The sequence below is a fragment of the Stegostoma tigrinum genome, chromosome 2 (assembly GCF_030684315.1).
Source record: "Stegostoma tigrinum isolate sSteTig4 chromosome 2, sSteTig4.hap1, whole genome shotgun sequence".
NCBI lineage: Eukaryota > Metazoa > Chordata > Chondrichthyes > Orectolobiformes > Stegostomatidae > Stegostoma > Stegostoma tigrinum.
The window spans coordinates 52,808,465-52,835,675 of record NC_081355.1 but is presented as its reverse complement, the minus strand read 5'-3'; the positions used below and the strand labels follow the sequence as shown (position 1 = coordinate 52,835,675).

The window sequence follows — 27,211 nt, the reverse complement described above, 5'->3', positions numbered from 1 at the left end:
GGGCAGTGAAGGGGGCGGAAGTGACTTCAGAGGACGAACTGCCCGACATGGCGGTGTGAGGCGGAGTGTGCAGTTTGCGTTTCCTGCTCGAGATTGGGACCTCTGCGGCCGTTTGTCTGCTCGCGGAGATGGCGGAGAAATTCGACAACTTGGAAGAGCATCTGGAGAAATTCATCGAGAACATTCGGCAACTTGGAATCATTGTCAGTGACTTCCAGCCCAGCAGCCAGGCGGGCCTGAACCAGAAACTGTAAGGCGGGCGGGAGAGCTGAGCTGGGATGGGTGGGGAGATATGGGAGTTTGGGGGTGGGGGAGAGTGGAAATGGGGAGAGGAGTGGAAGAAACACAGAAGGCCGAGTGGGGAGGTGATGGGGTGATGTGGGGCAATGTTAGGGAGAGATGGTACTGGAGGGGGATGAAGGCAGGAGTGCATAAAAGACCGAATTGCAGGCTGCAAAACATAATTTCTTTAAATTACATTTTAGCTGGATGTGGTCATTTAGTAACCTAGTCAGGATGCATTTCCATGTTGTAGGCTTTTCAAATTTACACGAGTTTATTAAGTGAAACCGAAAGAATTGCGGATGCTGTAAACCAGGAGCAAAATCAAAGTTGCTGCAAAAAGCGCAGCAGGTCTGGCAGCATCTGTGAAGGAAAAACAGAGTTAACGTTTTGAGTCCAGTGACCGTTCCTTAGAATTTAGTAACAGATTTGTATATAATTTCCTGCTAGGTGGTTTGTTAGCTTAGTTGGCTGAATGGTTAGTTTCTGATGCAAAGTGATGTGAACGGTGTGAGTTCAATTCCTCCGCCAGCAGAGATACCGTGAAGGACTCGTCTTCTCAACTTTTCCTCTAACCTGGGGCACAATGACTGTCGGGTTACACCACAATCAGTTATGTGTGTTTAATGGGAATAGCTTTGTGGTTTGGTAGGGTAATGGCAACTTTACCTTTATTACTAAAACAGGTCCATGGTGTTAGAGGGAAGGTGCTAGCATGGATGGAAGATTGTCTGGCAGAAAGCAGAGAGTGAGGATAAAGGGGTCTTTTGCAGGATGGCAACCGGTGACAAGTGGTGTTCTGCAAGGGTTAGTGTTGGGACCACAACTTTTCACTTTATACATTAATGTCTAGATGAAGGAACTATGGGCATTCTGGCTAAGTTTGCAGACGATACAAAGGTAGGTGGAGGGACAGGTGGTATTGAGGAGGTGGGGAGGCTGCAGAACAATTTGAACAGGTTAGGAGAGTGGGCAAAGAAGTGGCAGATGGAGTACAATGTGGGAAAGTGTGAGGTCTTGCACTTTGGGAAGAAGAATAAAAGCATTGATTATTTTCCAAATGGGGAGAAAATTCAGAAGTCTGAAGTGCAAAGAGACTTGGATTCTAATCCAGGATTCTCTCAAGGTAGACTTGCAGGTTGAGTCAGTGGTCAGGAAGGCAAATACAATGTTGGCATTTATTTTGAGCTAACTTGAATATAAAAGCAGGCATGTACGACTGAGGCTTTATAAGGCTCTGGTCAGGCCACATTTGGAGTAGTGTGTGCAGTTTTGGACCCCATATCTCAGGAAGGATGAACTGGCCCTGGACCGGGTTCGGAGGAGGTTTTTTTTTGCCAGGAATGGAAAGTTTAACCTATGAGGAATGTTTGAGAACTCTGGGGCTATACTCGTTGGAGTTTAGAAGGATGAGGGGGAAATCTAACTGAAACTGACAGAATACTGAATGGCCTGGACAGAGTGGATGTTGGGAAGATGCTTCCATTGTTAGAAGAGACTAGGACCTGAGGGCACAGCCTTAGAGTAAAGGGAAGACCTTTTGTAATGGAGATAAAGAGAAACTTTTTCAGCCAGAGAGTGGTGGATATATGGAATTCACTGCTACAGAAGGCTGTAGAAGCCAGGTCATTGCTTACATTTAAGACTAAGATAGGTTCTTGATGATTAAGGGGAGAAAGCAGGAGAATGGGGTTGAGGAATTTATAAGCCATGATTGAATGGCGGAGCAGAATCGATGGGCCGAATGGTCTACTTTTGGCTCCTATGTCTTATGGTGTCTAGTGGCATCCCACTCTAGTTGGTGGAAATGGTAGCTTATGATTCTTTGTTTGCAGATGTTGGTGGGGTGGAAAGCGAGGCCCTTATTGGTACTGTTGGAGGGAAAAGAACGAGTGAGGGCAGAAGTGTGCAAAATGAGCCTGCTATGGCTTAGGATCCTGTCATCCTGTCTTTTTTTTTGCCTGAATGCAGCTTTAACTTGCAGTTTTTTATGGGTGGCATGGTGGCTCAGTGGTTAACGCTGGGACCTGGGTTTGATTCCATCCTTGGGTGACTGTCTGTATGAAATTTGCACGTTCTCCCTGCCTGCATGGGTTTCTTCTGGGTTCTCCAGTTTCCTCCCATAGTGCAAAGATGTGCAAGCTCAGTGGATTGCCATGCAAAATTGCCTGTAATGCTCAGGGATGTGTAGATTAGTGGGGTGGGTCCGGATGGGGTGCTCTGAGGTTTAGTGTGGACTTGTTGGGCCGAAGGGCCTGTTTCCACACTGGAAGGATTCTGTGATCTATGATGATTGACCACAGTGCCATGACTTGCACTGATTCATCCTGGCCAGAACGGGGATTGAACACTGTTCTGTTTGCAGCAATTTGATTTACTTGGGGTATCCAACTAACTGAACAACTACTTTTTCTTCAAAGGAGTTTTTTTGTTATTGTGGCATTGTAAACTTTACATGTGTTTTGTAGGCTGGAGCTTTAGATTGTGATAAAAATACAAGAAACTGAAGTAGGTGTAGGCCATTTTGCCCCTTGAGACTGCATCCTCATTCAACTATATTATGGCTGATCTATCATTAAAATCAATCATAAAATCCCTATAGTGTGGAAACAGGCTCTTCAGCCCAACAAGTTCACAGTGATCCCACCAATGCCCATCCCCTTATACCCCCCTCACCTACATACCCCGAACACTACAGGCAATCTAGTGTGGCCAATCCAGCTAACCTGCACGTCTTTGGGCTGTGGGAGGAAACCCACGTAGACGTGGGGAGCATGTGCAGACTCCACACAGACAGTCACTCGAGGGTGGAATTGAACCCAGGACCCTGGCCCTGTGAGACAGCAGTGCTAACCACTGAGCCACAGTGCAGCAATGTCATTTTTTTCACTCCATCCTCATATCCCTTGATATCATAGAAGTATGGAAACGAGCCCTTTGGCCCAACAAGTCCACATCAACCTATCTTTAATATCTGAAAATATATTCATCTAACTTGAACATGCCCATTGACTGCACCTCCACAGGTATCTGGGGTAGAGAATTCTAAATATTTACCACATTTTTAGTGAAGAAATTCCTGCCTATCTCAGTTCTGAATGGCCTGCCTCATTTCTGAGACATTTTCTTCTGGGTCTAGACTCCATGCCTGTATCTATGGTCTTGAGCCCTGTAAAAGCTTTGTATGATTCAATGAGAGCCCTTTTCATTCTTTTAAACATGTCTAAAAAAAAGCCCAATCTCCACAAGAAAAGGGAGGCAATGGCCTAATGATATTATCACTGGACTGTTAATCCAGAGACCCAGATAACATTCTGGGGACCCGGGTTTAAATGCTGCCATCGCAGCTGGTGGAACTTGAATTCAATAAATACGTCCAAAATTAAGAATCAATGAATTCATTGTTGATTATTGGAAAAACACATCTGATTCACTAATGTCCTTTCGGGGAGGGAACTGCCATCCTTACCTGGTTTGGCCTATGTGTGACTCCAGACCCACAGCAATGTGGCTGGCTCTGAACTGCCCTCTGGGCAATTAGGGATGGGCAATAAATGCTGCCTAACCAGCGACGCCCTCGTCCCATGAATGAATTTAAAAAAAATTCATGGGTAATCAACCATTCCAGGGATGAGCATAGTAAACTTTTGTCTTACACTCTCTATGGCAAGTATATCCTTAATAAAAAGGGCATCCGAATCCATTTGGGCATCAGCACGTACAGTTGCCTTTGAAGAAATACAGCCCCTTGAAGTCCAGTCTCAACGTGTTAACTCTGGTTTCTCCCACAGGTGCCAGACCTGTTAGGTTTTTCTAGCAATTTCTGTTTTTGTTTCGGATCTCTAGCATCCACAGTTCTTTGTTTTATCTTGGATGATTGTACTCCTTGATTCCTCTCTCTAATATTCTGATCGTTTTTACCAGCCCTTCCTAAATGTTGAATACCCTTAAACATTCAGTTCTTGGCCTTGGTCACTCTGCAGCTATATTTTGTGGCTTGTTAAGTAGGAGTTGAACACCAGGATCTGGAAAAGTAAAAATAACATGGATATCAGTGAATTGTTGGTTATGTTCTAATTCTGATATCAGGATATATATCCTGTTTATATTTAATCTATTTACAGTGGGAATTTAACAGATCCAGGTAAAACTTTCAGTGTAAATAAAAGGGAAATCCTTCCAAAATCTAAATCAAGGTAAAACTAATGAAATCCTTAACAGGATTCATCAGTAATCCTTAAACATCTTAAATTCTGGGTGTTTCACAGCAAAGTTTTTGTAAAATAATCTGTTTTTAAACATTGTTAGAGTTTGTATCTTGCGTCACATTAATCAAGTGAAAAATATGATTGTCCCAAAGATTTCTCTAATAATGTTTTGTACAAGAGTTTGACTTAATTTGGTAGTTTTAGTAAAATCATATTTTACTGTTCACCTCCAGAAATTCTATGGTTACGGGATTGCAGGATGTCGATAAATGTCGACAACAGCTGCATGATATAAATGTACCTCTGGAAGTATTTGAGTAAGTATGAATTGTAACTCAATTTGCGACACAGAATAAGTTCTTGAGAACTAATTATTGCTGTCCAGCTTGCTAGCGTGCAGTCAGCATGGTTGTATGAAGTATTTATATTCTGCAATACATTACTGAATTATGAAGATGAACATTTGTTTGTGTTTTTGTATATAGTTAATAGGCAGTTAATGTAAGTCATTTCAATTGTTTCACAAGTGAAAGTAGTTAAAGTACCTGTAGCCTTTACTGCAATTATATTAAATCTTTGCTATCTAGGGTAACATTTACACAAGAAGAGAATATTACAAAATGGCTGTGCTTCAACTATTTTTGTAAATCCAGAATTAAATATCATCTTTGTAGGATAAAGTGATAGTAAAATTCCCTGAAAAATTGATTTTATTTACTTATAATTTCATCACAGCAGCTTAGTGCTTTGCAGATTCAATATCTGGACTGATTAGAATAACTGGATTATGATTGTCATCAGAAAACTATAAATAGCAAAAATATTTTAATTGTGAGATTGAATTGCTATTGTTTTTCTTAACGTGAATGATGGAATCAGAGCTTTGAAGAGGAAGTCTCTAAATATAAGAGGGGTGTTGTCCTTGACATCATGGCTGGATTTGACTGGCGGTAAGGAACTCACTGAAGCCAGTGGGAATCATGGCAACTCTCCACTTGTATGAAAGAACGGTGGTTACGGTTGTTAGGGTGAATTTTCTCAACCCCAGGTAATTGTTGCTGAAGTTCTGAGGGTCGTAAACTAGGTTCAGTTACCTTCAACTATTAACATTTCCGTATCAGGTGAAGGAGCAGTGCTCCAAAAGTTTGCAATTTAAAATAAGCTTGCTGGACTATAATCTGGTGTTGTGTGACTTCTGACTTTGTCCACCCCAGTCCATCTCCACATTATAATTGATTAGAGTTTTTGAGGAGGTCTCAGTGAATAGAGCGGAACCAGTAGATATGCTATATTTGGACCGCCAGAAGCTTTCAACAGGTACCTCACAAAAGGTTAAGATCTAAGCCAAGTGTCCACAGTGTTAGAGGTTGTATATTGGCATGGATAGCGAATTGGCTAATGGGCAGGAAACACCAAGTGGGGATAAAGGGATCTTTTCAGGTGGTAACCTGCAACCAGTGCTCCCCAAGACTAGGATTAGTGCTGCGACCGCAACTGTTTAAAATATATATGAATGACTTGAAAGAAGTACTATAGCCAGTTTGCAGACAGCACAAAAATAGGTAGAAGGACAGTGTGTGAGGGGGACGCAAGCAATTTACAGAGAGACCTTAATAGGTTAAGCGAGTGGACAAAAAATTCTCAAATGGCATATAATTTGAGAAAGTTTTTCATTTCAGAAGGGTGAGTAAAAGAACAGTTTTATTTACATGGAGAAATTAACTGCAGGAAGCTGCAACATAAAGGGACTTTTGGGTACTTGAAACACAAGCTAGCAAGCAATCAGGATGGCTAACAGAATGTTGGCCCTTATTTCAACTGGTTTGGAATATGATTATGGAAGTCTGGAGTAGTGAGATCCTCTTCAGAGGGCCAGTGTGGACCAGTTAGGCCGAGTGGCCTGTTTTCATGCTACAGGGATTCAATGATTCAGTTTTGGTCCCCTTATTTAGGGAAAAGTATCACTTCATTGGGGGGAATTGTCTTCGGAGCAAAGGCTGAATAATTTGGAAGCCTGCTTACTGATATTTAGAGTGAGTAGTGACCCCCTTGAAACATGTAGGATTCTTAAGGACCTTGACAGAATAAATACTGAGCATATTTCGCCTCATGGGAGAGTCTAGGACTAGAGGGCATATTTCAAAATTAAGAAGTGCCAATCTTCGTCTGAAATGAGGAATTTATTATCAGTGTTGAAAGCCTTTGGAACTCCTTCCCATAGAGACTTTTGGGTGCAGAGTCCTTGTCTACATTTCATGTTAAGAAAGATGAGTTCCTGACTAATATAGGAATCAAGGGTTAAGAGGGAAATGCAGGAAAGTGGATATGAGAAATGTTGAATCAGCCACAACCCTATTTGAGAGGTGGAACAGTCTCAAGGAGTAGAAAGCCTTGCCTCTTTTTCCTTTTTTCTTAATCTTGTATTACAAGTCCCCAGGAAGAGAGGAAACAAACCAAATACAAGGATGGAAATTGGCAGGATCCATACCATAACTTTCTGATTCTTTTTAGAAACAGACCTAGTGCCAGAGTACTGGAGAATTCCAAATATTTTACCCTTGTTCAAAAACCCAGCAACTACATGCTATTTAGTTGAACCTCAGTGGTAGGGAATCTTTTGAAACTGATAATTTGGGACAAAATTAGGTCACTTTGCAAATGCGGATTCATTAAGGGAAACCAGCATTGATTTGTTAAGGTCAGATTATGTATAACTAACATTCAATGAGTTCAAGTCAGAAATTTGATGCCCTTACACTGGAAGGTGGAACTGAATTCATGTTACGAGATTCAGGTCTCTCAGAGAAGTTCTTAAAGATGTTATGCCGTTTAGGGATTGAAACAGTGTTTTGACCTGTTTCCACCAGATGCTGTGGTTGCTTCCCACTGTCCAAAGATAGGTGGATTGACAGTGCTGAATTGCCCATTGTGTCCAGGGATATGCAGGCTAGGCGCATTAGCCATGGTAAACGTGAGGTAATGGGCCTGGGTGGGAGTCCAGGTTTGAGTGTGATGCTCTTTGGATCATTGCAGACTCAATGGGCTGAATGGACTGCATAGGGAATCTGTGACATTTTAATACCGTTTTGATTCAGCACCACTTAGCTGTTCGCCAAATCTGTTTTTGTTCCTATATTTTGCTTAAAGGCTTGCAGATCTTGAAACTGATTAGTGAGCATATTAATTTTTTGATGCAATTCAAGCATCAGGATATGAATGTTTCTCAAATCAAATAGCATTAATTAAAGATAACAAGGTGTAGAGCTGGATGAGCACAGTAGGCCCAGCAGCAGCAGAAGAGCAGGAAGGCTGACATTTCGGGCTTTGACTTCAGATTTCTGAAGAAGGGCCTAGGCCCAAAATGCCAGCCTTCCTGCTGCTCTGATGCTGCTTGACCTGCTGTGTTCATCCAACTCTACACCTTGTTGTCTCAGATTCTCCAGCATCTGCACTTCCTACTATCTCTGAAACAGCGTTAATTTAAGTTTGTTCCAGTGATTGGTTTAAAGGATTGATATGGTTGGTGTGGTTTCCATGGACTTCCAAAACACTTGATAAACTGCTTCAACAGTTTTCTAAACAAAGATAAAACCCGTAGACAGTAGCAACATGGATGTGACGTGAGCTGAAAAATAGTTTTCTTTGGACTGGAGGAACATCTACAGTAGAGCTCCTCAGGGGCTGATGTTGGAATTTAGCTCTTGTTAAATATTAATGACCTAAACTTTGGTGTTAGTGGCACAGTGTCAGAGTTCCAGATAAAATTGGAAGTTTATGTGAACAGCACACATTGAGGAAACTTGTGTAGAATGCAAAGGGGCATAGACAAGTTTGTTGAAATGAATGGACAAATGACAACTGAAATTTAATGCAGAGAACTGTGATGTGACTTACTTTGGTTGGAAGAAGCGCAAGTGGCAATATAAGATAAGAGACAATCCTAAAGAGTGTTCAAGATCAGAGGGACAAATCATTGAAAGTGCCAGGATGATAAAGCATTCACAGTCATGAACTTTATTAATCTAGGATAGAATATGAAAGCAAGTATAAAAAAAATTCAGCCTCATCCTTGTTGCTGTCATTTCACCACATCTTAATATGAAGACATTAGAGCGCAGACAAGACTTAACTGAAATTTCTCATTCAAAGAATCATTCTTATGTGGATCACTTTGAAAATCTGGGGTTGTCCTTGTAAAAGAGAGGGTTGAGAGGAATTTGATAAAGATATTCAGAATCACGAAGGATGTTGAGGATAGGTGGGGAGCAGCTGTAATCTTTGGAAGAATCTAGAGCCAGTGCGTCCATTTAATGTAATTTGGAAAATTAGCAACAATAATATGTGGAGTAACTCTAAGAGTGAGTGGTTAAGATCTGAATTGCACTACCTGAAAGTACAGTAGAGGCAGATTTAATCATGGCTTTTGTGGTGCATTGTATCATTATTTGAAAAGGTAAAGTTTGCTGTGCTATGGCACTCAATGAATTGCTCTAGTAAAGAACAAATGCGCTCATGACCTGAATCACTGTGCTGAAATCATTCTGATTCTATGATGCATTACCCTTTAACTAATGGGTGTGGTCTTCTTTAAAAAAAAATTACCTTGTGTCATCCTTTCATAATTCTGGGGGAGAAAGTCACATTTGCATTCTTTCATGACTTTCCTTGTATTTCTTATGTCCTCATTCAACACCCCAACGTTTGCTACATACTTTCAAAGCTCTTGGTAATTTTTGGCAGACTGCAGTGCTCTACACAATCCAGTAACTGAGGTCTTAAGGTTTTATAAAAGCTCATTATTGACGGAGAATTCTGTATCTATACTTTTGTGATTAAAGTCTAGTTAGTATTATTTTTACTGTTATCTCAGCTGATGGTAAAACTGGGCAAGTCAGATCCCAAAATGAAATGTGGCTAGACAGGCCATAAGTTTTATTTCTGCCATTTGTTTACTGTGGTGGTCTGTTGCTGAACATTTTCCTGAAGAGGCTGCTTAGAGCTTTTATAGAAGTCAAAGATTTATTACACAGGAAAAAGAATCATAGAATCCCTGGGTGTGGAAGCAGGTCCTTCGGCCCAACAAGTCCATACCAACCCTCAGAGCATCCCACCCAGACCCACCCCCTATAACCCACCTAACCTACATGTCCCTGAACACTACGGGCAATTTAGCATGGCAAATCCACCTAGCTTGCACATCTTTGGACTTTGGAAGAAAACCAGAGCACCCGGAGGAAACCCATGCAGACACGGGGAGAATGTGCAAACTCCACACAGACAGTTGCCCAAGGGTGGAATTGAACCCGAGTCCTTGGCATTGAGAGGCAGCAGTGCTAAGCACTGAGCCACTGTGCTGAACTTAGACTCTACAAGAAAAATTTGAAATGGTTTTATTACAAATATCATTAATTCTTTTACCCTTAACAAGAACTGTGCAGGCATTCAACTTTTTGGGTCATTCTTTCTCCACTTTTAAAACTGTTCGTTCAGTTGGTGCATCTGTAACTGGTTGTCTTTTGAAAATGTTTTAGCATTCACTCTATATTGTTTTCTTTGGTTAATGTCTCTTTTTGCCAGCCTTAAATACACTGCTAACACAGGTTACTTGTTATTTAGCATTGGCTCCTTAAATATATCGTCCATCGTCATTTTTCTTTATGGAGTTTTCTTTTAAACAAATCAAAACATTTTCACCATCCTAGCTGCTTTAGAGCCTGCTCTGCAGAATTTTCCTGAATGAGGTGCATATTGCCTGGCCTTTTCTGATTTTATGTTGCTTCATTCTCATTGTTAGGCAACAACAGTTTTTTGCTCCTACCTTTTTGTCCCTAATACACTGAACTAATAATCTTCTGTGATGTAAAGAGCTTATTCAGATGCATTTAAACAAACCAAATCTCCGAACTGTACTTAGTCATTCTTGCAACACATTTAGAACAAAAGCACAAAGAATAAAATGGACCTATAAAAATTGGTCTCCTCTTAACATCCACAATATAGAAATACAAATCAAATTTAAACCTATAGGTCATCTTTCCGCTTTGCTTAATAATACACTGAGCCTTCATCACATTGTAGCTATTGGATGTTGTTAATGTTTTAATAGGATCATGAGTAGCTCATTCAATGAATTCATCCTGCTCCATTATTCAACGTGATCATTGCTGATTCTCTACTTCAATGTCATAATCCCACTTGCTCGCATAATTCTTGACACTTTTAATCTCTATTTAAAATATGGTCAGTAACTTGATCATTGGTAGAAAATTCCACTGTTTCATAAATATCTCATCTCAGTCTGAGATGGCTGAACTGTGACCCCTTGTTCAAAAATCTCCTGCCGGGGAGTCATTAACTGTGTGCAGCTCTGCGTCCACTCTGTTCAGCCTTTTCAGAATTTGATGCATTACAATCTGACTTTCCCTCCTCCTTCTAAACTCTAGTAATTGCAGGCCCAGATTGTCCAATCTCTCATGATAAACCTGCCATCCCAGAAATCAGTCTGGTAAATGCGCTCAAATTCTTCAAATTCATAACACTGTGGCTACTGTGTTAAACATAATTACTGTTTTCAAATCAAATTTTATCAATTGACAGTTACTGATGATGAATTCTGTATGTCCTAGTATCTTCATTTGCCCTTCTGGGGTTTAAACATCTTGCCACCCTAAATTTCTGTTTTTCCAGCATGTTAACATCCTTCCTGGTCAGATGTAGCCTTACCTATTTCAAGTTTCTAGTGTCGAACAAAGTGACATCCTTTTATTACAATGTTGCTACTTTAGCCATGTATTAATTCCCAAATCATCTTGTCCTTCCCTATTGTAGTATAGCTCGAAAAGTTGTTCTGTTCATAGCCAACTGTGAGCTTCTAATTTTGTTCCCTAACCTAAATTAATGCTACAGGACCATAGCAGCTTGTGTTTAAGGAACAGAAATTGGGTGGTCAGGAACAAGGTTGAAGCTGAGAGAAAGGCGTTTTCAGGGCAAGATTTGTATGGCGTTGATTTAGATTGATGGGTAAGTGTAAGTGGGGAAGCAGCAAGGCTAACTGAATGGATTATGTGTTATGCTAAGTGAGAAATCCATCAACTGCTTGTATTTGTTGCAGGTGAAAGCAGACAGGACAGGAAAAAGGGGCTAAGGACACAATTGGTAACTGAAGAGAAGCCAAGGTTTAATTTTACTGTCCTGGATGCTGCTTTTTTTAGTAGGTGGTGTTGACAGATGAAAATGAGGATTAGTAGAGCTTGTTGTGCTCCAGCCAGCTTTGATAGGTTTTTTTCAAGATATTTGTTCAATGGATACTCATGTTGGTACTTGTAAGAAATTGCAAGAGTAAGGATGTGGCTTGCTGATGGGAATGATCAGGGATGGAAGGGACTGAAGATTTTCCTAAGTAATCAAGGGCCAAGTGAGATCAATTGAATAGATCGTTGAATTTTACAAAGGTATTGCAGTGAATGGAGGGCCTAAGTTTGCATGATAAGGGATCTTCGCTGGTAGTGGTAGTAGTAGTTGGAAAGCTTTCTCTTTCCTCAAATTTCAAGTGGGGGAGTTTAGGTGAACACAAGAGAATAATCTATATGATGTTTTGATTGGAAACTTGTATTTCAATTTGTGTTTCATTTGAGTTCTTGGTGTTCAGAATGACGACCCTTGTGCAATATTGCTGTGCAATAGTGAGAAAAAATGTACACTCATAGCATCTCGTACCATTTCATATTTTTCATTTTAAACGCAGGTATATTGATCAAGGTCGGAATCCTCAACTTTACACCAAAGAATGTCTGGAGCGAGCCTTGGCCAAGAATGAACAAGTCAAAGGGAAAATTGACACATTGAAGGTAAACAATTTGAGGAATTTCTTTGCCAGTACTGATTGAAAAGAGTCATTTTATGAGACTATCAAAGAAATGTGAGTATTCAGTTCCCAGCCTTGGCCACACTGCAGCCTCACCTCCATAATATCAACTAGATTGCACCTGTTTGTTTTTAATGTTCATCTTCCTCGTTTTGCATGCTACATGCATTTGGATGATGTCTTCAATTTTTCCTTTTTTAATATTTTTCCATGCTGTGACCCTATTTGATGTTGGCCTTTATTTCTGCTACCTTGTAATTTTGTTTGCTTTGTTTCCTTCCATTATGAACTTTTCTCCCCCTTCGAAGTTTCCTTTCAGGTTTAAATTCCACTGACAAGCTAGTTTTTTTTAAAATCAATTCTTAACGGTGCCAGTAAATCTACCAGCAAGCATGTTGGTCTCAACCCTGCTAAGATGTGATCTATCCACCCCAGAATGTACCCCACTGCTTCCACAATCTAAATCCCTCCTTCCTGAATGAATTATTCAGCCACATGCACATTTACTCAAACCTCCTATTCCTGTACTCACTACTATGTGGCATTGGGGGTAATCATGAGATTACTCAAGCCTTTGAAGTCCTGCTTTTTCATCTCTTTACTAACACACTCAAATTCATCCTCTCGCCTTGCTGTGGACTGTAACCTCGGTTCTTTCTTTTGCATATGTATGTTCTGCAGCAGCTTGGTGAGATCCTTGACGCTACTGGTGCCAGTATACCATCCTGACCACTATTGGGTTTTCATTCCTCTTCCCTCCTATTTAGCGGAGCCATGTGTGATGTCACAGACCTGGCTGTGGCTGCACTCCTCTAAGTTACCATCTCTCAAGTTCTGAAAGTCAAAGTTGATCCATCTAGCATGTGTGATTGTCTAAACCAGATTCATGATTTCTCACACATGTCAAAACTGCAAAATCATAATTTTGTTAAGTGGGAAAAAGTATTCTAAAATTGACCACAACTTTAATGACAATATTTGTTAATTGGCTGTAATGAGTGAAGTGTTTTTAGGTAGTGGGCAAGAAAACAAAACTCGATACCACGATGCTTTGTGAATTTCTGCAACCAGCTTGTTGTGTACTCCTGTTCACTTCAAGCTTTAAATCTTCGAGGTACATCTCGGCTTGTTTCATGGATTAGAAACTGGCTTTCTGTAAGAAGGCAGAGAACGGTGGTTGATGGAAAATGTTCAGCCTGGAGTCCGGTTACTAGTGGTGTGCCTCAAGGATCTGTTTTGGGACCACTGCCGTTTGTCATTTTTATAAATGACTTGGACGCAGGCATAGATGAATGGGTTAGTAAGTTTGCAGATGGCATTAAAGTCGGTGGAGTAATGGACAGTGTGGAAGAATGTTGCAGATTGCAGGGAGACTTGGATAAACTGCAGAACTGGGCTGGAAGGTGGCAAATGGAGTTCAATGTGGATAAATGTCAGGTGGTTCACTTTGGGAAGAATAATAGGAAGGCAAATTACTGGGTCAATGGAAAGATTCTTGGTAGTGCAGAGGGATCTTGGTGTCCATGTACATAGATCCCTGAAAGTTGCCAGCCAGGTTGACAGTGCTGTTAAAAAGGCTTACAGTGTGTTAGGTTTTATTGGTAGAGGGATTGAGTTCCGGAGTCATGATGTCATGCTGTAACTGTACAAAACACTAGTGCAGCCTCACTTGGAATATTGTGTGTAGTTCTGGTAACCCCATTACAGGAAGGATGTGGAAGCATTGGGAAAGGTGCAGAGGAGATTTACCAGGATGTTGCCTGGTCTGGAGCAAAGGCCTTATGAAAGGCTGAGGGACTTGGGTCTGTTCTCACAGGAGGGAAGAAGGCTAAGAGGGGATTTAGTAGAGACATTCAAGATGACCAGAGAATTAGATAGGTTTGACAGTGAGAGTCTTTTTCCTAGGATGATGACATCAGCTTGTACGAGGGGGCATAGCTACAAATTGAGGGGTGATAGATTTAAGACAGATGTCAGAGGCAGATTCTTTACTCAGAGTGGTAAGGGCGTGGAACGCCCTGCTTGCTGATGTAGTGAACTCAGCCACATTAGGGGCATTTAAACAGTCCTTGGATAAGCGTATGGATGATGATGAGATAGTGTAGGGGGGGTGGCTTCGATTAGTTTACAGGCCGGCGCAACATCGAGGGCCGAAGGGCCTGTTCTGCGCTGTATTGTTCTATGTTCTATGTTCTATACTGGTTAGTGGAGTAATATAATCATGCACAGTTTGTTTTAGAGATGTCAATTAGGTTCATGTTAAAGTCGAGAGTATATTGAATTCCTAGGTAATGAGCAGAGTAGCCTTTTCCCATTCTTATTTTTAACTTGTGGTGGGTGGATTTGTAGATCTGGACGATCAGTAAGGCAGTTCCTATGGAACTGATTTTGAAGGTGGGACACATTTAATTTTCCTTGCAGTTTTCCCTTAATTAGAATGTGATTATAAATGTGAATCTTAGTGCATTGGAGACTAAGCAAAGGTTGAGTAACACAATTTTTAAAATAAAGTAATTCAAATTCTGAAAAAAGTGCTACAAGATCTTGTGGTTTAAAGTACAAGTATTTTGCTATGCAAGGGTCAAACGTAGGAGATGCGAAATACTATCTTCGATAAGCACTGATACCCAAACCCAGAATCAATATAGGCTAAACATAATTTAACAGAAAATATAGGTGATTATAAACTACAAATTACTCATTTCATGGTTGATGAAATCATCATTATAATCCATTTGGCATTTATGTCATTGATCTTTTGGCAAAAATCCTTCAAAAGTCTCATCCTCAAAGAATTTTAGTCTTTCGTTCTAGTGGCTAACTTGCTGCTCAGCTGACAGCAATTTCCCTTCTTCACCAAAAATGGTGCATGCATCTGCAAAATCTTCTCAACTTTAGGGTGATCTGTGTTGTGTAGATCCATCAATATTATCTTTAAGTAATAGAAACTACTGTAGCAACTAACTTTATGCTAATTGAAAACTTCCTGGTTGAGCAACTGTCATCTTCAGCCTGTCTGTACTGCGTCACTGGACTAATCAACAGCTGGATCATAGAATCCCTACAGTGTGGAAATGGGCAGTTCAGACCAACAAGCCCACACTGACTCTCTGAAGATCGTCACATCCAGACTCACCCCACCACCCTATCCCTGTAACTCTGCATTTCCCATGGCTAATCCACCTAACTTACTCTTCCTTGGACACTATGGGCAATTTATTATGGCCAACTCACCTAATTTGCACATCTTTGGAATGTGGGCGGAAACTTGAGCACCTGGAGGAAACTGTGCAGACAGGGGGAGAACATGCAAACTCCACGCACAGTTGCTGAGACTGGAATCGAATCCAGGTTCTTGGTGTTTCACTGAATCACCAGGCCACCCCAAAAAAAATTGAATTGACTCAGTGTAGTGGCTCCCTGAACTCCAGTCAGCTGAGGCTGTCTCCAACTATAGCCACTGGGCAGAATGAGAGCAGTGGATTGCCTGGGATTTGATCCCCCAGTGCTATAGCAGGAGCATGTTACAGTAGCTTGCACTTCTGTCCTATAAGGACAGCTAATAACAGCTCTGGTTTTTTTCCTTTTTCTGTAGTTTCAATTGTACATTTTCGTTTACCAATATTGGTTTCAGCCTTTGTCTCTGTAACCAATGAAAGGTTTGATTTTCCTTTTTTTGGTTTGTCTTTCTCAAACACAATAATCTCTCTTTTTCTCAGATTCCATCGCAATGTGGTTTAATAGGCAAATGAATTATCTTGGTTTCTGGTTTTGAATAAAATAAATTGTGTTCAGAAGGGAATGTTTGTAATCGCGGAAGCAAAGGTGATACAAGGCCACAATCCCTTTTCCTTGCTTTAAGTAAATGTAAATGGACAAGCACTGAAGTTGAGAAACAAAAGAAAGATATTGAGGATATGAAATTGCAAAGGGGACAAGAGCTCTTTGTACAGTAAATAATGGAAATTGAAGAACAGAGCTTGAATATTACTGAAAATGGTTGCGTTTATCAAAACGCTCCCACATTTATCAGGATAGCTGGCAAACGTACAAATCCGAAGGGAAAATCAGCATTGACATTACATGAGAGGAGAGTGCTGATTGGTTATCACTTGGGCTGTCGTAGCCTATTGTCATGAAAAATGCATCAACTAATGATTGACAGTTACCCGTCAGTCTTTGTTTAAATTTGAAACTAAACTGATTGACCCTGATCAGTCAGGCATTGCCCAGAAAATGTGTTAACTGTTGTATTGAGTTGAAACAGACTCAATTTGTGAATGTGTTCGTTTTTCTGCAAAGAACACGGTCCAGTGGATTAGATGCTGCTTCCATTCCATGCATGTGTCCCACAATGTGAGCCCAACTGACAGGCCCGAATTGGATGTCAGTTCAATTCTTCGTACGATCAGGATTATCCTGCAAATCTCCAGTTTCAATTGAACATCAAATGTTGTGAATATTAATTGTTGCAATTTTAATGGTAATGCCTCTACCAGTCAGATCATTTTCAAGAAATTAATACTCTCCTGTCATGCAATATGAATTTTGGTGTTCCCCTCGAATTAGTATTGTGTGAACTGTGCTGATGAATACAAAATGGAAAGCTTTGACAAAATGTTTTCAGCAATACTTAAGAAATGGAAGCAGTAACAATAAATTGCACTTGAAAGAAGACCATGAAGATCAAAAGTTCTGAACTGTTGAGCCACGACAAAAACATGGGGACATTTTCTTGCATATCTCATGTCAGTAGTCTCAAGAATTCTTGATGTAACTGTGCTGTATAAGATTTGGAGAGAGTAATGATAAAGGAAGAGAGGAAAACCCTTTCTATGGTTAACCTGCTAAAGTTGAATGTTGTCCTTTCACTGTAGCAGCTTACCTGACAACAGTTCATTGACCTCATTACATTTCCATTGTTGAATGCTTCTCGCTAATGAGCATTCTTCACATTTCTACTCACCCACTTTTAATTTGGCCATTTATGAACTGCACATCCAGCACCTTGGCCTTTCAGCAGTTTTTTAGCTCAGTGCTACTCAAATCACTTCACTTTGCATCAATTGTGCTTCTTTCATTGATTTTCTGTTTGTTTGAAACATGCAATTGAATCAGTTCAATGTTGCTGCCATTTGGGAATGTTCAAGAGCTTATGTCTACCACAATCAGGCAATATGGCACCACAAAATCTATTGGTGTATTATAATTCCTGACTTTCACAATGTCCCAGGTTGCCATTTTAGTTTTTCCTCTCTAATACTTGCTGAAACTTAATACAGTTTGAACATTTCCCAATTCCAATAAAACATCATGGTTGTGAAGCCTGAACACACTCTTGTTCTCCTTGTTACTGGCTGATCTTTGGTATAATTGGTAAACAATTGATATTTCTTGGTGAAAGGATGACTGTTGCCCAAATTATACACAATGAAAGCATACATTGGTTCATTGTATTGTCAGTGACTGGTTCATTTATCTAGGTGTATGATTCATTTTGGCTTATCTAATTAGTACCCAAGAGGTCCTGACTTCACATCCCAGGCAAGCTGTCATGTGCTGCCAGTCTCTGATCGGGTGGTTGGTATGGTTTCCAGTAAGATTGTGTGCTGCTAATGCTGATGGCAGAGAGCTTTCTATTTGTGTAGATTATGGCAATCACATCATAGCACAGTGATCAAGCCCTGTTCCCTCAACATATTGTTGATTGGCTGACTGACACAGCATCCTTCAATTCCACCCCATTCCCTTCAGCCACACTATCTGCATTCCTCTTCTGTTTGATGGTAGTGTTGGCAAAAAAAGCAGCCTTTTAATTAATCTTGTACTTGACCAAGAGGGTTTTACTGAAATAAGGAGTAGATTTCATAACCTGAGGAGTCACTTGCAGCTAATTTCTTACTGCAGCCTATGTAGAGAACAAATATATTTGAAAACATATTTGCCTGTGTGTTTGGACTTTGAATCTGTTTTGAAGCATGAATGAGCACAGCTCCGTGTGTGTAGTGTTCAGGGAATTGGCTGAATCTATTCAGTTGAAATCTTGTCTGAAACAGTATACAGACTGACAGAGCTTGGAGTCCCACAACACATCCCTCACACCCCGCCCCCGCCACAACTGCCCAAAGAGGATCCCCCTCGTTCTCACACACCACCCCACCACCCTCCGGATACAACACATCATCCTCCGACACTTCCGCCATCTACAATCCGACCCCACCACCCAAGACATTTTTCCATCCCCACCCTTCTCTGCTTTCCGGAGAGACCACTTTCTCCATGACTCCCTTGTTCACTCCACACTGCCTTCCAACCCCACCACACCCGGCACCTTCCAATGCAACCGCAGGAAATGCTACACTTGCCCCCAAACCACCTCCCTCACCCCTATCCCAAGCCCCAAGATGACTTTCCATATTTAGCAGAGGTTCACCTGCATATCTGCCAATGTGGTATACTGCATACATTGTACCCGGTGTGGCCTCCTCTACATTGGGAAACCAAGCGGAGGCTTGGGGACCGCTTTGCAGAACACCTCTGCTCGGTTCGCAATAAGCAACTGCACCTCCCAGTTGCAAACCATTTCCACTCCCCCTCCCATTCTTTAGATGACATGTCCATCATGGGCCTCCTGCAGTGCCACAATGATGCCACCCGAAGGTTGCAGGAACAGCAACTCATATTCCGCCTGGGAACCCTGCAGCCCAATGGTATCAATGTGGACTTCACCAACTTCAAAATCTCCCTTTCCCCCACCGCATCCCAAAACCAGCCCAGTTTGTTCCCCCCCCCCCCCCCACTGCACCACACAACCTGCCCAGCTCTTCCCCTCCACCCACTGCATCCCAAAACCAGTCCAACCTGTCTCCGCCTCCCTAACCTGTTCTTCCTCTCACCCATCCCTTCCTCCCACCCCAAGCCACACCTCCATCTCCTACCTACTAACACATCCCACCTCCTTGACCTGTCCATCTTCCCTGGACTGACCTATCCCCTCCCTACCTCCCCACCTATACACTCCCCTCCACCTATCTTCTTTTCTTTCCATCTTCGGTCCGCCTCCCCCTCTCTCCCTATTTATTCCAGTTCCCTCACCCCATCCCCCTCTCTGATGAAGGGTCTAGGCCCGAAACGTCAGCTTTGTGCTCCTGAGATGCTGCTGGGCCTGCTGTGTTTATCCAGCCTCACATTTTATTATCTCGGAGTCCTACTGTTTAGTTTTGAGTCGGCCTTGGGTTCACTTTTTATTGAGACTTTCACTGAGCCAAAAGTGAGCCTTTGTGTGGCTGAGCATTGTGAAAAAGAGCCATTAACTTTCAGGACATTTGGGCTAGATTAAAGTCAGTAGCTGGGCAGCAATTGTTTAACAGCAGTTTCACTGGTCAGAGTGAGTTTGTGTGTGTGTGAGAGAGAGAGTGAGAGAGTACTTTGCACAGGAAATGTTGGAGTAACAGTTTTTTCTGATAACCTGATCTTGTAAATGAACCAAACTACCAATGAGCTCATTCAAAATGTCAAGGTAGTGAAAGAAAACGATTGGCAACCTGGCAGTCAGGCTGTCCACTCAGCTACTGACCATCTCCAATGGAGTTCCATGCTCTCTTGTGGAACAATACCTCATCTTTCAATGAGACATTTCACAGATGTTCAGAGGCAACACTTGAGTTCAAGACATCACTGTGAGCACTACCCTAATTTTAATTTCTTTGCTTAGCAGGTGTGAATCTTAGCCTTATTGTACAAGTGGATGTTGTTTGGATGGCCATTCATCAATCTGCTGTTCACTCTTCCACTTCCCCACTTCTTGTTTGGATTTTGTTCATTGTTTTTATAGAAAGTTGCTTCATTTCAAGAAATTTGGAGACATTGTATCCTTTCTTGTTCCTGGCCTTTCTCACCCCTTTTTGTTCTGTCTGGCTGTTCCTTTCCTCTTTCTCTCTGTCATTGTCTCCCCACTTCCTTTCCCTTTTGCCTTCCTGCGTTAGGTCTTCTAGGCTCTGTCATAGATTGATCCAAACAATTTATTGTTCTTCCAGCACCACAAGAGATAAAGAATTGGTGAAGTAAACAAAACGACTGTCTGAATTCCGATCATGCTTTCTAGTTATTATTCAGGAAATTAACCTTCCGGGCTCATACTTCTCAAATTTCATCAATGAAATGTTCCATAAATTTGAGAATAACAAAGTCCTTGAATCGTTTTGAGACAGAGGTCAATAGATTCTTATAAAAGATAAGATGTTAATGGGTAGGTGAGAATGTGCATTCGATGTTTCACATCAGGCCAGTAAGTAATCATTGTAGCAAAACAAAGCACTTCTAAACTACTTGTATGATATTTCTGGGAAAATAATCATTTAACGAAGGTGTGTTCTTTTATCAAAAAACAATTTGGTCTTTTGTCAGTTACATCATCTGCATAGTTCAGCTCCTTTAGCGGGGTACAGGGGTGAGTGGCCTCATCCGCTCCTAATTTCAAAGTTTGTGTAGAAAGTATTTGTTCTTAAGTATGTTGCAGAATCAGTTGGATTGAAATATAAGGAAATGTCAGCACGCCCTTAGCTATGTGTTTTCTGAAGAAGGGTCTAGGCCCAAAGCGTCGGCCTTCCTGCTCCTGTGATGCTGCTTGGGCTGCTGTGGTCATCCAGCTCTACACCTTGTTATCTCTGTGTCAAGTAGGTCTGCATAAAAGTGGACTGTATGGAAAGTATTTGCATATTGATTTCATAGACTTATAATTTTGACTTGACAGTTTCTGTAACTGTTGGATTAACTATTAAGATGACTGTACTGCTGAAGGACTGTGCAGAAAAATGATGCTTTTGTAACAATTGATGGCAAAAATCTCTGGTCAGATGAGAAAGATTTAAGGTGTTCGACCAAAGATCAGAAGGAAACAGAAACATTTACCTGTTAAATTCTTTTGATTTGGAATGCACTTCTTGGAAGGTTGGTGGAAGATGATTCAATAATTTTCAAAAGAGAATTAGAAAAATACTTGAAGGCACAAATAATAAGTAATTTTGACAGATGAGGGGAATACACTACTTTGCTGAAGAGCCAGTACATGCACAATCAGATGACAGCCTTCCTCTTTGTTTTATGAATGTCAAACCAGTCGAAAATGAGCATTCTTAAATTTGCATGCCATCCTGTTAAGTATTGTTATGGATCTAAAAGAAGCCCAGGCAAGTGTGCACCTAAAGCTTAGCCTAAGCAAAAGAGCTGAAATGTGGATAATTTTACTAATATCATTGTTCTGTCACCAGTGATTTGTCTTGGAGAGAAATGTGGCATGAATTATTTCCAAAGATTGAAGTTATTACTGAAAAGGATAAAAGAAGATTAAAATGGCTTGAGATAACTTTAATGATTGTGCATTTTGTTATTTTCCCAAAAGTTAGAATCTAATTTATTACTTCCTTCGTCCTCAAAAATATGTAGAGTGGAAAAATTGTACAATCTGATTATTTATAGGACACTTAATTGGGGATTAGGTTAGGATGTTCGAATGGTAAAGAGGAGGAACAGATTTTTGTAAGACGACTAATCAGGCAACGCAACTATGTTATTGTTGGATTAGTGAGTGGCACGTAATTTGGTGAAGCTCTTGTCCCGCTGGTCAGCTAGAGGGTCCCACTGTTGCCAACGATAAATACATCCTGCTGTTTTCAATTTACCACCATTTCTTAGCTACTGACACCACTCCTCTGCCAGGCAATCATCCATGGCTGAGCCAAAATATTGTTCTAGTTGACTGCAAGATAATCTTGAGTTGATATAAGCACTGCATCACCAAGGCTGTTTATTTTATTGTTATATTGGTGCCTGAGTTGATCATAGCATCAGTTCATCTTTAATCCTTATCCACGCCTTTTTTTAATCTATAAACATGACTAATTCATTGCACCGCTTTCATACTCCATAAATTTCCGAATTCTGCTCCGGCACATTATCTTAAGTTGCATTTCTGTTCTCTGATAATTTGACACCTGGTCCATTAACAACACAATTGGGGAAAAAATGTTAATTTTTGTTGGAAAGTCTCACCAAGTCCCCTCTCTTGTAACCTTCTCCAGACCAACGTGTCTCATTCTTTGCACTATTCCAGTTATGGCATCTTGTTCACTCCACATTTTAATCACTCCAGTACTGGCAGCCTTTCCTTCTGCTTCAGCCTTAATCTATAAATTTGCCTCCTTAAACCCCCCTCCTCTCTCTCTTTCTTTCCTTATTTTAAGACGTTCCTTAACACCAGTCTATAACCAAGCTTTTAATTATCTGTCCTAGTCTAGTTTTGTTCATATTACTAAGAGTGTCTTGATGTTTTACTACGTTAAAGATTCTATAGAAATGCAACTTGCTGACTCATGGTTATTTTGCATCAACATCTAAACCCCAATCTAAGACTCTTTTCTAGATACGTGACCCTTTGTGTCTTTCTTTGTAACAAAGATACAATGGAAAACTGATTAAAACACGGCACTGAGTGTATGCAATAGAGCATAGCTAAGGGAGTCCATATATTTCTCATTTATGAGATCATTGTTCACTGCAAAGAGATGTTCTATTGTGTCTGCTCATCTGCATTGATACTTGTATTAAATGTTTATAGCTTTTCAAAGCTGAGGTTGAAAAATGTTGAGCTTTATAAATTTTGTACTGATTTCATTATCATTCAAGTATGTGTAGTATTGGAAAAGCTTTGCTTGGAAAATCCTCCCATAAGCCTTATACTTCTATATTGTTCCTTCGCTGTCAGGGTTGCATGTATTCACTAAAGCTGTTTAATACATAGAGCCACATCCCATGCTTCTATTATTAACCTTGCATAGTAAACTTGTGTGTCTCATAAAAATCTAATGCTTTGTGTTATGGGAAAAGTTGACTGTATGATGTGATGGCAATGTCTTGGTAGATGTATCTCCGTACAATAATGATCTGAGTCTTCTGATATGGGGAAGAGCGAATAACTGCAGTTGGCTGATGTGTATTGAGACTTCTTCAGGATCACAATGTGCAGAAATATCTGGTATTTACCAGAGAAATATAAGCTTCTAATTGTTCGTTTTAATCTAATCAAATGATGCACAATTCTCTAAAACATAGGGATCAAGTAGCCAAAATGATAGACTGTGACTGTTTGTTTGCCCAAACTTTGTCATTCAATTAAAACACTTGGCGAGCAAGTTCAGATGCTGTTGGCCCAACGGTAGGCTCTTGCATTGCAACTATCGTGATCCTGAGATTCATTTGCCCTCTTCATTTATACAGGTTTTCTTAGAGATATTCCTAGCAGATGTAAAGTTTGTTGAAGAGTGTAGCATGAAATAAATCTGCTGTGAAAGCACTCTACAAGCAGCAAACTCAACAATGTTGACACCACTCCCATTCTAACAATGTTTACGCATCCCCCGTCTCAAATGCCCAGCTGTCTTTCTCTTCCTCTTACCACCTGTTCTCCCCCAAAAAGGCTATCATGCCAATTCTCACTGCTGACTGATTCCAATCTTACCAAGGCTGTCCTCTCTACTGTTGTCAACCCCACCAAGGTAATATTCGTCATCCATCCTTATTTGTCTTTTGGTGTCCCTGTTCACAGTTGAGTGGTGATTTTCTGGGCAGGTTTCGGAACTGTCAGAACTGTTTAAAACAGTAAATGCGAATGAATTGAAGACAGACCTTACACGGCAAGTCTTTAGTTCACGACCAAGCGTCCGGGCATGGCTTCATCATTATTATTAGTACTCGGCCACCCAACTCTTCGCTGCTGGATTTGAACCTAGGTGGGACTGGAAACTGCTAAGCTTTGATTTGAGGAAGGCCCAGGGACCAGTGCATCTAGATACACCAAGCACACTGGCAACAAAACTATAAGATAAAAAAAGTCTCCAGTCTTGTCAGGCTCAGAATGCTTAGTGACTGCAGATGAGCTGCAATGGGCAGCATTTCCTTTTAGTGATCCTAATTTTCTGTTTGCCCGCTTAAAAAGCGAACTGAACTGGGGAGAAAGGAAAGTACTATTTCTTTTCTAGACCACTTGATTTGTGTCTCTTTCATGTGTAGTTATTTTAGCTCCAAACTCCATAGAAACTGTCTTTCTGCACCCGGTTTGAAAGTAAGGAAATTTGTTCCCTCCCCATCTTCTGTTTCTTAAAATAAATTTGCTTTTTGTCTTCTCCAGCTGACATTGTTGAGAGTGTGGTGTTGAACTGAGAGCAAACATGTTCAGTTTTTTTTGTTTCACGCTAGTAATGAGATACCTCCACGTTATTTGCTTTACAACACAATGAGAATCTCAATTTTGCAAAAAATAGCAAATAATTGTCATACTATTCTGAGCCATCTTAATATTTGTACAATCTTTTTTTTTTTGTAAAAGTCTTCAGACGTTGTTGCAACTTTTCTTTTGAACATTAAAGAATGAATGAAGACACTGAACCTCTAACTAATAGAACCTGAAAATGACTTAGCCATCAAGTTTGCATGGAGGGGTGGGTGGTGTTGATGTAATGGATGGTTAAAGCATGCAAGGAACAGAGTTAAAATGAAATAAAAATAATAACTCTCTAAGCTTATGTAAAAACACCTTGCAATTAACGAATCTTCTTTATTGTTCCAGAAATTCAAGGGACTTCTGATTCACGAATTGAGCAAAGTTTTTCCTGAAGAAATGTCCAAATACCGAGCTATCCGATGTGAAGATCACCTGTCCACGTAGCTGGATACAATAAGTTTGATTTGATGGAATGAAATTGCTTCCTTTGTTCAGGAACTAACTGAATGTGGACAACGTTTTACAGCCGGAGATGTTCTTCCTTGATGCTGAAAAGTAATACACAATTAGTTTCCTACACTAAAATTGACTTAAATGCCTGGAAGTGTGCAAAGGACTTTGCACTTCCTAGATGCATTAGTGTTTGGATTAAATGGGACTTATTTAGTACATGTCAGATAATGTGAAAGTAACATTGGATGGGAAGATAAACTCAGCAAAATTGATTGAAGTACTTTTATACCAGTACGTGTGAGAAATTCACTTCGTATAGTGCTAGTCAGTGCAACAATTTTTGGAATGAAATAAGTTCTTTGCTACCACAATGCTTAAACAGATATTTGGCTTATCATATTTATTACAAACGGCAATTTTTGAATGGCTTTAAAAGTGGCAAATGAGGTCACTTCGGAAAAGCTACTGCAGAAAAGAAGGCTTTTTAGCTCAGAGTCCATGAGTATCCATCCCATACTGCGGTAACAAATACTAAAGTTTTCCATGACACTGACAGTGCAGAATCGGTTAGTGATGTTAATTATTTCTGAGATCTCATTCCCACAATTTAACAGTTAATATCACAGTTTTCGTACAGAGCCAGTCATTCCCAATCAGTCTTTGTCAGTTCTGATGAAGGGTCATCGTCCTGAAATGCTCATTACTTCTCTGTCCTTCCATGGAAATGTTCACTCCTGAGAGTTTCTGGAAAATTCTGTTTTGTTCTACATCAGTTACGTTTTCTGGGAGCTCCACATATTGACTGTCCTGGGGGGTGGGGTGAGGTGATGAGGGGAGAAAAGATGAGGAAATGTTATTTTTCTGGTCCTTGAGGTTTGTGAATTTTTGTGTCCTTAAGGCAGCTGTTCATGGAAATAAAATTTGCTTTTTCCACATTTACTGCACTGTGCATTTTTATTATGTATTGATATGACAAAATAAATATCAATACTCACTTTATTTCACTGATTCCATGAATAGTGCCATTTCCCACTTGAATTTGGTGAACTTATAATCATTTAATAGCCTTCAGTCATAACATTTCAACTGCTGTTCAGATTTATATATCATAGATTTTGATTAAATTTTCCTTAAGCTTAGTAAGTTACACTTTGCAATTGAAATTAATTATTAATACAGTTGTTAATATTTTCAAATTATTTTGCAATGGTCATCTAAACTATTGACCTTTTTGGATCTTTAAATTTATAAAAGTTTTCTCTCAGCCCTATTCAGATCGCTTAGTAAAGTTAGTACACAACAACAAAAATAACGTGCCAGAAAGTTAGCAAGTACAAAGGTAAGGAAATTAGACTAAAATTAGATTCAAGGATTTTTGACTTTGCCAATCCTGTAGGATTCCAGGGATCCATTTTGAAAACAATATTCCATATAGAAAAGTATTTTGAATAAAGTTGATACTAAAGTAAATTTTGGTTATAAATAACTAAATAGCAAACCAAAACTAGTTTAGTAACAATTATTGTCAAAAATACTGCTGTGTAAGAAATTAACCAGATTAATGTAGATTAAAGCTCATTGTTTTAGGGGTAAGGTACTCGCATGGATAGAGAATTGGCTGACTGGCAGAAGGTAGACAGTAGGGATAAAGGGTCTATTTCAGCATGGCAGTCAGTGATAATTGGAGTTCCACAGAGGTCAGTGTTGAGCCCATAACTATTCATGAAGGAACTGAGGACATTGTTGCTACATTTGCGTCATCAGCAAATGTAGGTGGTGGGATTGGTAGTGTTGAGGAAGAAGGGAAGCTGCAGAAGAACTTGGGCATTCTAGGCAAGTGGTCAAAGAAGTGGCAGATGGAATCCAATGTGAGGAAGTGTGAGGTTTTGCAACTTGGAAAGAATAGAGCTGTAGGCTAGTTTCTAAACATAAAATGATTTTGGAAATCTGAAGCACAAGGGGACTGAGGAGTTCTTAGGTTTTCTCAAAGCTAGCATGCAGGCTCACTTGGCAGTTAGGAAAGCAAATGCAATGTTGGCATTCATTTCGAGAGGGCTAGAAAATGAGCAGTGATGTTCTACTGAGACTGTAAGGCTCTGGTCAGACCACATTAGGAATATTGAAAGC

At 40.3% G+C, this 27,211-nt stretch overlaps 1 protein-coding gene across 1 annotated transcript; it reads left to right on the top strand.

Moving 5' to 3' along the window:
• Positions 1 to 26,024, top strand: med10 (mediator complex subunit 10). The gene is made up of 4 exons (XM_048560163.2): positions 1 to 250; positions 4,724 to 4,807; positions 12,235 to 12,337; positions 24,977 to 26,024. Exons 1-4 carry the CDS (start codon positions 129 to 131, stop codon positions 25,073 to 25,075), a joined length of 408 nt encoding a protein of 135 aa, XP_048416120.1. The 5' UTR covers positions 1 to 128; the 3' UTR covers positions 25,076 to 26,024.
• Positions 26,025 to 27,211: the final 1,187 nt, after the last annotated feature.

What these genes read in the sequence shown, in the direction of transcription:
- med10 (XM_048560163.2), top strand. Translation starts at nt 129, where the DNA reads ATGGCGGAGAAATTCGACAACTTGGAAGAGCATCTGGAGAAATTCATC. An exon ending in GCGGGCCTGAACCAGAAACT is followed by an intron (nt 251 to 4,723) that starts GTAAGGCGGGCG and finishes GTTCACCTCCAG; the next exon opens with AAATTCTATGGTTACGGGAT. An exon ending in GTACCTCTGGAAGTATTTGA is followed by an intron (nt 4,808 to 12,234) that starts GTAAGTATGAAT and finishes TTTTAAACGCAG; the next exon opens with GTATATTGATCAAGGTCGGA.